General features: G+C 46.4%; 1 protein-coding gene across 1 annotated transcript; it reads left to right on the top strand.

The window, feature by feature from the left end:
* The first annotated feature begins 2,291 nt into the window (after positions 1 to 2,291).
* Positions 2,292 to 6,409, top strand: LOC149335801 (uncharacterized). Its single transcript, XM_089554010.1, has 3 exons — positions 2,292 to 2,352; positions 5,403 to 6,236; positions 6,324 to 6,409. Exons 1-3 carry the CDS (start codon positions 2,292 to 2,294, stop codon positions 6,407 to 6,409), a joined length of 981 nt encoding a protein of 326 aa, XP_089410136.1.
* Positions 6,410 to 11,127: the final 4,718 nt, after the last annotated feature.

Raw genomic sequence — 11,127 nt, 5'->3', positions numbered from 1 at the left:
GGCAATTGCCACCACCCCGTTTCAAAGGGGGCGCTCCTATTCATCCATCCATCCATCCATCCAGAGTCAGTAAGCCGAGTGGCGTCGTTGAAGGAGGTCAGACTAGTTTAGGCAGATTTTTAGAGTGACGACTGTTTTGGGTGAACGTCGTTTTTGCAATGGCTGATTTTCGTGCACAGCGTGCGCCGGTGAAATTCAGATTTTTGCTCGGAAAAAGTTGAATGGAAACTCTTGAAATATTAAGAAAGACGTACAAGGACGATGCTGTGGGGACAACTTAAGTGTTCCTGAATCGAATCCTGAATCAAAGCAACAACCATGCCAATGGAAAACTTCAAATTCACCTCGCCTCAAGAAAGCTCGTCAGGTGAAACCAAACCTCAAAACAATGCTTATTTGTTTTTTCGACGTGAGTTGAGTCGTTCATTGAGAATTTGTTCCGCAGGGTCAGACAGTTAGCTAGGCTTTCTACTTGGATGTTTTGAAAAGATTGGGCAGCAGTGTGCGGTGGAAGCGGCCAGATTTGTGGCGGTCGGGTGACTGGTTTTTCCATCATGGCAATGCCCCTGCTCACACAGCCCTGTCTCTACGACAATTTTGGACCAAAAATGGCGTGTCCCCTATTCCTCAACCCTCATACTCTCCCGACCTTGCCCCGTGCTACTTTCTTTGTTTCCTAGAATGAAAAAATAGGTGAATGGAAAGCGTTTCGCTGATGTTCCTGAGGTGAAGAAAAAAACGACGGAGGCACTGTCAAGCATCACAAAAGATGAATTTAAACAATGTTTTGAAAAATAGAATGAAAGATTCGACAAGCGTATCATTGCAAGTGGGGAATACTTCGAAGGAGAGTAAAGGTCTGTGCTTAAAATGTGAACAAATAAGTTCAAACAAAATTAAGTCCGGTTTCTTTTGGGTACCCCCTCGTAAATAGAAAGTTTTGGGCACGATCACACAAAAATGCATAGTATGTAATAAAATACAAAAAAGAGTGGCAGTTGTCGGAATGGAATCCAGTTAATACATCTGATTCCAGATCAAGAGGAAGTAACCGTCTTGTTTGGGACATGGTCCGAAACGTCGCCGGCAATCTTATGAAGCACACTCCAGACGAGCTGTTATAAGCTCCTGCTAGTTATTTTTATCACGCGTTGTATAATCCTTAATTCCTTTATGAAAGTACTGCTTTCCCGAGATAAGCTCACTGCGAAGTATATAGAGCGAGAGATGAATTTTATTAGATGTCTATTTATTAAGACACCTGAACAGGAGTTCCTTGCGGGGGTTCCTTGCAGTGGGCAGTATCTCACCTGCCCAAAGTAGATCTCTGTGTGAAAACGACCACTGTAAAAAATCCGTCAGGAAAAATCTGGCTCAAAACAAATGCTGAAGCTTATCAGCTCTTTCAAAGGGAACCGTAATGGCGGACAGACTCGATCAGCTCCAGTGTAGCGGTTGGGAATCCTCCATGGGAGTGCTTAACTTTTTCTCTCTTATCTCTGTTGCTATATCCATCATAAGCCTCGTTTTCGTTCTCTGAAAATAGTTCTATGCTGCGATTCATCACCAGCACAACCTTGGGAGATTGGATAAATGTGCAGGCTACACGTGAGACTGATTGCGTTTGCATCGGTTGGGTGCGTTCCCAGCCAGCGCACTCGTGGCAAGAGAGCTGCCCGCGTGGCTGCTTTCAAAGAGGCGTCATTATCTCGGTGTTTCTAAATGCACGATTCTATTTTCCCTACAAAGACGAGGGCTTTCCCTTTCAACAAGGACGCTCTTGCTTTGCAGCCCATCCACACACGATCAAAGTAGAACGACAGCTTCTCTGCTACGGTTGCGGTTGTCCCATGATTGTCCTTTAAGAGAAGAGAAGGTTGTTTTCATGAAATCGGCTTGGTTTGTCTTTTCGTGACTAAGTACTACCGGGCTAACAAAACTCCAGACACGAAATATGTGATTTTATCTCAGCTATCCGGTATAAGCAGGACTCGGAACCGTAAGCTGAGACAAACACGGGAGCACGACCAGGTGCTTGCTCGCTGTCTCGTACGCAACGCAAGAAAATGTTTTTCGGCCACTCGTCTGCCGAGTAAACATTTCGCGCCAAGTGTACTTCGCAAAAATTCTCTTTTTCGAAATATTCCATTTTCATTCTCTGCAGGTGTTCACGGGACACAAGCTGAAGACAAAGGGTCATCGCGGATTTTCACCATATGCACGGGTAGTGTACTTAACCAGCTGCCATCGGATCTGAACAGCTACCCACATAGGTTCTAACAGGAATTGTGATGGACTTTCAGTCGGAATCTGACCTCGACGAAGTGACAAATGGTGAGGAGGAGTGGCGAGGTGAGGTCACGTTCACCGTTTGCAGACTGGAGAATGGTCACACTCAGAGAAAGGTTCATTGGACATCTCTTTTTACAGTAGAGACAAGATTCAAATTAATTACAAATCATTCACAATTGTGCGAAACAGAGCGACGCACACAGTGCAGTACTCGAGAAAGCGTAGAGCACAAAGAGATATTGCAACACCACGCCAGGAAATCAGTGAAGCGAAGAAACAAAAACAAACATTAGCATCCGTGTTCTGCGAATTTGTGACGACCGAAGGATCGCGGAAGACTAGCGCATTTTCTCTCGCTCGTTCGAGGCTGGCGGACAGAGCTGTGGCCGCAGAAGTTGAACGGTAGCGCTTTCTTGTAAGCAACGGAACCATGTGTATACGGAGTTCATACGTGAATACGGAGTTTTTTTAGTAGCTTAATTTTTAGCAGTGTTTAGTAGCATATTTACAGAAACATCGAGCTTAGAAACTCCTTTTCTAATCACATTTCCGAATGTTGCACCGTCTTTCTTTTCATTTCTCAGGGGTCTATAGTGGTTTCCTTGCCACACTCAACATTCTCCGCCGCGGATACTGATCTCTGATGTTGCACGAAATATTAGATTTGAATTCCGCACTGTTGAATGTGCTTTTGTGCGGTGCCTTCAATGCTTTATATAAGACTCTCAAGAATATTTATAACCTCACGGGAAATTTCGGTCATGGATATTATATCTTCTCTGGGCATATCGTAGTTTAGCGAAAACTAATTAGAGATCGGGCATGTACTTCCACACAGTTAAGTTCAACCAGCCGTACCACTCGCACTTCCGTCATTCATTGGGACACATGTTCAAGTAGGTGAGGCCTGCAATTGCGGACAAAACGCAAACTTGAGAGCCCTTTTTTCTTAGGATGATATTGTGCAAATACTTTAACTGCAACTGACCTGTTTATGCAGAAAACATACGCTTGCCGTTTAGTTTACGTGCCATTCACTGGTTAACACCAAAATAAACTAGACATACGTTTTAGAACTCAGACAAATCACTCGTATTCTTTGTGTACGCTTTCTTCTTTAATTCTCCTTGCATTATTCGTGATAATTAGCATAATTTTTATAACCAGTCGACACTGTATTTTCTGGCTTTTACTCATGTCGTGAATGTGCACATTTCCTTTCATGTGGGAGTTGCCCTGACTCTTAATTTTTTTTTCATTTCTGTGCTTGTATATTCGTCGCATTTCATACCAATTTCAGACGTCACTTAGTTTTGTGGGAAGTACTTAGACATGTTGATCTGCTCAGGTACAATACTGAATTTGAAAGTGCCAATCTGAATTATGGAGTGTTTAATTAGAATTAAGTGCAAGTGCCTTCTTTATAATTGCGCCACCGCGGTTGCACGGTAGTTACGGTGCTCGACAGCGGCTTCGATCACGGCGTTGTTGGTCGCATTTCGATGGACGAGGAATCCTACAGACCGTAGGGCTGCGTGATGTCAGTGCACGTTAATAAGCCCCACGTGATTGAACTTATCCATAGCCCTTCACTACGGGGTTCCCCATAACTTGACTCGCACTGGGACATAAACCTCATCAAACAAAACGCAACTGATGTGCTTCGAAACATTTCAACCAGTGTATGGTCTAAATTCAAAGAGTGGGCAGAAAATAAGGTTAGGGCGTTGTAATAATAATCATCAGCACGACCACGCCCACTACAGGGCAAAGGCCTCTCCCATGTCTCCCCATTAACCTTGTCCTCTGTAAACTGCACCCACCGTATCCCCGCAAATTTCTTGATCTGATCCCCCAACTAACTTTATGCCGCCCCCTGCCACGCTTCCCTTCTCTTGGAATCTACTTCGTTACACTTAAGAACCAGCGGTTATATTGCCGCCGCATTACATGCCCAGCCAAAGCCCATTTCTTCCTCTTGATTTCGACTAGGATGTCATTAACCCACGTTTATTCCCTCACACAATCCTGCCGTTTCCGATCTCTTAACGTTACACCTATCATTTTTCTGTCCATAGCTAGCTGCATATATGCTCACCACCGGATAACGCAGTGATCGGCATATATAAAGCCTAAAGCTACACAGAGCGCGCGAACATCAGACGCCACCGCGATATGGCAGTTGCTTTACTCACAACCGGGTTTAAAAAGCTTTAAAAGCGCGCGCGAAATTAAAAGAACTTGCTTTCCGCCGTAAACTTGCCCGTCTTTCACTTTTTCATAAACTTTATCGTCACCAATTCCTGTGTCAAGGTTTCTTTCAGGAACCTGCCGCCAACTTTCCACGCCTCGATCATTCTTTTAAATTAAAGCGCACGCCATGGCGCACATCCCTTTTTGCAAAATCATTCATGCCACGCACGATCATCGAATGCAACCGCTTACCAACCAATACCGTTACCGAATTTAACACATTTAAATTTCAAGAAGTGATCTCCGCTTTGAGTGCCATCTCCCGACATCGACAGTTTTAGTAGTGCCAACCTTTGCCATCCCATATGTTATGAAGCGCACGTTACTCTATGTATTTAGATTTAGCAATTCACCTGTTGTTGTTATTCTGCCCGGTATATTTCTTGTTCGTATATGATATTTATTTGCATGACTGCGTATAATAATTTGTTTTATTGTGGATTTTTTTTTTTCATGTCACATTGTACGGGTCCTTTCTATTGCCTACCCCCCCTTACGTAGTACACTCGAAAGATGGCCTTTAAGGGTATTTTCAATAAGTTAATAAATATATAAAAAGGCAGTCCACTTCCGTGTGCTATCGAGGTACATTTTCAAGCCAGGCAACACAAATTGAATCAACGGCTATTCGCACACTGTGGCTTAAGAGTCAAAGTCCTCGCTTGAAAATTCTTCTGATAGTTCGATTAATCGTCAACTGGGTGTATTTTCTCAGTATGTACGTGTACCGTATGTTAGTCGGAAAGTTTGTTTTAGTGAAATGACCATAGGTTACGGCGTTCTTGAAGCACTGCAGGAGTAGGTACGAAAATATCCGATTTTCCCTAACATACACTGGTTAACAACTTTAATTTCAGAGGCAGTATCCAGTCCCGAGCACCTTCCTATGAATTCTGTTCCCCCATCAACGTCGACCTCTGAGCTCGGAAATGTGTCCAATACAAATTGGGAGGACTTGGGGCCATCGCTGGCTACGAGTGAAGACAATTCTGTTCGGTATCAGAACCTTGAGCCAACAGAAGAGGAGTTGAGGTGCATATTCTTCCCGTACACTTCTATGAATTTTCCCGACGCTGTGAGACACATCGAATTGCACACGACTGAGAAAAAATGTAAATATCCCGCCTCCCCAGCGGTGTCTGAGGCGCCCTGCAATCCTGAAATGCATATGGCCTCCTCTCACACTGAGGAAAAACCACACAAGTGCGACCAGTGCCGTTTTTCGGCTCCGTCACCTAGCCAGCTGCTTCGACACAAGCGTACGCACACAGGTGAAAAACCCTACAGGTGCGACAGGTGCCCTTATGCAGCGGCTACAAAGAAAACGCTCGCTCAGCACAAGCGTACGCACACAGGTGAAAAACCCTACAAGTGCGACAGGTGCCCTTATGCAGCGGCTTTAAAGGAAACGCTGGCTCGCCACAAGCGTACGCACACAGGTGAAAAGCCCTACAAGTGCGAAAACTGCCTTTTTACAGCATCTACAAATAGTTCACTCATTCGGCACAAGCGTACGCACACAGGTGAAAAACCCTACAAGTGCGACAGGTGCCCTTATGCAGCGGCTTCAAAGGAAACGCTGGTTCAGCACAAGAGTACACACACAGGTGAGAAGCCCTACAAGTGCGAAAACTGCCTTTATACAGCACCTACACTTAGTTCACTCACTCGGCACAAGCGTACCCACACAGGTGAAAAACTCCACAAATGTGAAGTGTGCCCTTATTGGTCGAATAGGAAATACCGTTTAAAACTTCGCATGCGTAAGCATATGAGAGCTGGGGTCTTTAACTGTACTCTGTGTTCATTCGTGGGTTCAAGCACTGAGAGCCTCAAGGAGCACATGTCCGGACACGGGGAGTGAGTTCTTCATTAATATGCGCAGATGATGACGATCCGTAATAGTGGCACATGCCTCACCGCAGAAATGACTATCCACTTTTTGCGGACAAGCGTGAGGTAACTGTTTAATGTACGGCGGACATACGGTATTTTTGTGCATAATTTTGTGCAGACCTTTGCAGCTGCAGCTGCATGTTCTTATTAATTCGCATTACTTTAGCAGTAGACACAGCGCATCAGGTGCTTCGGTTCTTACGTGGACAGCCAGAAGGTGCGCCTTTTGTGTAATGTCGATGCCAATAAAGTGGAGACTGCGAATTTAATGTCGTTCAGCGTAAGCTCTTTCTTGCTTCAAAGTGCAACTAGTCGAAAAAACATTAAAGTTGATCACAGGTACAAAAAAAAACGTGATTTATAGACCACCTTTTATAAATCGAAGTTAACTGGTAAATCCGTCACTTCCTCTGAACGTTTCGCGTTAAAGTTACCACAGCATTTTCAGGCTGCCCTCTATGGATTTACAACAGTTTTCTTCATTTAGAATTACACATTTTCTCTCTTATTCCGATCTCAGGAACGTGTCAGCAACTTCCATGAATCTTTGATGGAATGCGGATGTCAGTCGTCATCATCACCAGCCTGACTAAGCCCACTGCAGGGCAAAGGCCTCTCCCATGTCTCTCGAATTAACCCTGTCCTTCGCCAGTTGCGGCCACAGCATTCCCGCTAATTTCTAAATCTCATCCGCCCACCTAACTTTCTGCCACTCCCTGCTACGCTTGCCTTCTCTTGGAATCCACTCTATTGCCCTTAAGGACCAGCGGTTATCTTAGCTTAGCTGTCTATCCATTATATCATCGCTTAGAGCATGCGGTTAGCTAACGAAGTTTAAGAACAAATCATCAAACATTTCGTGTACTTCATGTTTCCCCAAATAAAATCTTTGTCAAGCCGCTACGCAGTACACATGCATCTGTCTGCCGTCGCCTAGCCTGGTTAGATTTTTAGATAAAGTATGACGAATAATTGGCAGCTACTTAATTAGATGAATATCTGCTAACTATATAGCTGCGGGAAATATTTTTCTTGCCGGGCCAGCCTCGTTTATCGCATGAGTTGGCTGTGCGTGGTCCGCTGACCTTCCCTAACTGGATAATACATATGACAACTTTTGTTCGAATACTTAAAACTTGAAGGTCATTGAGCGTCGCTATCTTTTTCCGTACCGTTGTATACGTGCATGCATATCATTCACGAGTGCATCGGGTGTACTGCGTGCTGAGGCAACTCTAATCAAGGGAAGGAAGCCAGCGGAAAATTGCTCAAGTTCTCGGGGATGAACACGGATGCCCGAAAATTGTCAAATGATGTCCGTTTTGTTCTAATCAAGGACTTCCGCATTTATAGATATCCCAAAGTGCGCATTCACGATTACGGTGCGTATAATCTGCGGTCTCGCAGCCAGTGCTTATGTTTGGAATCTGAGAACTGCTCATAAGACATCTCACCTGGCTACCTGGACAATCGAAACAAAGAATTGTGGTCTGCTCAGACCAACAAATCACCAATGCGAAGTACAAGTGAAGGGCTGCACTACATAATTCAGCCCGGCTGATTTCTTTTACGACATCACTAAAGGGAAAATTCTGACTTACGTAAATTGCGAGTACACTGATCGCTTCACAAACCTCATCCGACCTTTCCCGACTTAAGCTCCCATCCGCCTTGTTCTCGAGCCTTGGTCTTCTCTTCAACTATTTGAATCTGTTCATCCTGCTGCCTCCTGTTATAGCACCGGAGGAAGGATCATGATTGGTTTCATAACGTAAGCTTGAATTATAAAAAAATTAATTGGACTGAGCACCGATTTCCTTTAATTTCTTTAAAAACCTAACTCTCTACGGAGAGAGTTAACTACTGAGCTAGTTGGTTTTCAGCTATTTTATCTGGATTTCCACCGCAACGAGGACATACACAAGAAAGAGGACGACACGGGCGCTTATTGCAACTGTTTAATCAGGGGAAAGCAGTCGACATATACAGCCTTTCTTGTCGCAGTGCACATGTACAAGGCGCCAAGAAAACCACACCAGTTTTATCAGAGTAGGCGTGGAGAGAGAGAGAGAGAAAAAAAAAACTTTATTTACACAGGAATTCGGGGCACGCCCAAGGGTCACCGCACGACCCCACTGCACTCAATTGTTTATGTTCCTGAGGTCTATAACACTGGCAGCACGGCCGGTGGCGATGGTCTGCACGGCCGGGTCCTCCGAGCGCAGCATGGTTCCCAGTCCTCCCTGGTCTTGAGGTTTTTTAGGTCCCGCGGGGGAGGGTCCGCCGGCAGAGGGAAAGGATGTGGAGTGAAGAAGCGAAGGGTTCTGGGCATAGGGCACATGCGGGAGTGGGAAAAGATGGATGATAGTGGGCTAGGTTAAGGGGTTCGGGGAGAGTGTGTGTCTGTAGTCTGCGCCAGAGTGTTGCGTGTTTGTTATCTAGGGAGGGGTGGGGCGGGGGGTAGAGCTGGCGTGAGGCTCTGTATGCCTGGGTCAGCTCACTGAATGTGTGCATGCGCTCCTTCGTGAATCCCTGATCCGAGGCCACCTGAGCCCGGTTTAAAGAACCTCGGGCTAAAAGGTTGGCAGCCTCGTTTCCGGGATTCCCGGAGTGCGCAGGCACCCATATCAGCTCCAAATGGCGGGGCGGGGGTGCATCGGGCGAGTCCAGTATGCCATAAGCAGGGACATGAACTCGGCCTCGAGCAAAATTTAAAATCGCAGTTTTGGAGTCATTTAATATATACCGGGCTTCCGTGCGAGTGATAGCTAGTGCAATGGCGGCTTCCTTTGCAGCCTCTGGGGACGTGTCTGGAAGGAGAGGTAGTATGAGGAGGGCGGATAAAGAGGAGTCCGCCGCAGCTGCTGTCGCTTCATCACCCGTGCAGGCAGCGTCCACCCATACGGCAGGGTTGGGTCGTTGGCCGGTATTCTGATGCCGAGGGAATCCAGGATATACCGGCCTGTGGAAGTTTGTGCGAGCCTGATGTATTAGACCGGTCGGTGGGAATCCACCAGTTCCCCGATCGTGTTGTAGAGGCCCAGGCCTACTAATCTTTCTTTGGGTGTGTTGAGGGGAAGATGAAGTGCTACTTTGAATGCCTTGCGAATCAAAGCATCCAAAGCGTTTGTCATGTTTGGATAGTTGTAAGTATGGGGTAGTGTACAGCACACGGCTGAGGACAAAGGCATGAATGAGGGGACATAGATCGCGCTCCTTCATGCCTCTATGACGTCCCGAAACCCTGCGGATGAGGTGCGATATCGCGCCTACAACCTGCTTGAGTTTCTTGAGGGTAGTGGTGTTTTTGCCATCGTTCTGGATGTGCAGGCCCAATACACGGAGGGTGCCAACCTCAGGTACCGGGTCACCATTCAGTTCAATGGCAATGGGGGAGCGGGGACAGCGGTGGTTCTTAGGACAGATGAGGAGCAGTTCGCACTTCTCTGGGGAGCAAGACAGTCCGATGGTCCGTGTGTAATTTTGGGTGAGGGTGGCTGTTTCCTGTAAGGTGCTCTCTATGTCGCCTTCACTGCCGCGAGTGGTCCACAGGGTGATATCTTCGGCATAAAGAGTGTGCTTCAGGTGGGGAATGGTTGCCAATTTTCGGGCAAGGAGAATGAGGGTAATGTTAAAGAGAAAGGGGGAAAGGACGGACCCTTGAGGGGTGCCGATACTCTGAAGCGTGTAGGAGGGGGAAGACAGAGGGCCGAAGTGTATCTCAACGGTGCGGTCAGTGAGGAATGCTTGAATGTAGGCATACGTGCGCGCACCCACAATCAATGGGGATAGAGCAGTCATGATCGCCTGATGTTCAATGCGATCAAAAGCTTTCGAGAGATCCTGGAAAAAGCGGGTCGAAAATGTCGTGTGTGAGTTGCAGCATGGCGTCCTGTGCGGATAGATGGGGGCGAAATCCCACCATGGTATGCGGGTAAAAATTGTTGTCCGCCATGTGACTTGTGAGTCTCGCTAACACAACATGCTCGAGGAGCTTCCCAAGGCATGAGGTTAGCGAAATCGGACGAAGGTTTTGAAGTGTAAGTGGTTTGTTGGGTTTAGGTATGAATATTACCTTCGCGTGGCGCCGGGACTGAGGGAGGTTACCCTCCCTCCAGCACTGGTTGAAGTATTTCGTAATTAGGGGTGATCGATTGGCCATCGTGGAAGAAATTCCCCCTCAGCCTCATGAAGAAAATCTGAAGTGTCAGTGAATCAGCTAGAACCCGCTTTTTTGAGGAAAAACCTTCCGGACTTTCACGAGCCGTCTGCTGCCTGCCTCTACCGAGAATCCTCACATTGCGGAATCATGGTGTACAATTGGTACAAGCCCTACAGTGTTCAAGTCTCTCACCCTCATTATTTTAAATATCTTTTGCACATTCCCTAATTCGATCATTCACGCAACATCCCGTCTGTCCAATACAGGATTTTCCGCAGGACAACTTAATTCCATAGTCCATGTTAGTGGCGCACTTTACTAAACGCTGCCCATATGTCTTTTGACAGCCGACCTTTTTGCTTTCGCAAGTTATGCGACGCTTTAGCTGACCAAGCTTGCGGTGGTCTCAGCAAGCCAACGGTACATTAAATCTGTTTCCCAATTTCTTCAGGCCGCGAGCAAGCTTGTGAGCGTAAGGAACCACCACTGGACTCTCATTTCCCGTCATTTCATTCCTGCTTTCT

Source organism: Amblyomma mixtum, chromosome 7, assembly GCF_055824585.1.
Source record: "Amblyomma mixtum isolate Tamu chromosome 7, ASM5582458v1, whole genome shotgun sequence".
NCBI lineage: Eukaryota > Metazoa > Arthropoda > Arachnida > Ixodida > Ixodidae > Amblyomma > Amblyomma mixtum.
Note: the sequence above shows the minus strand (reverse complement) of the source record. Positions and strands in the feature narration are given on the sequence as shown.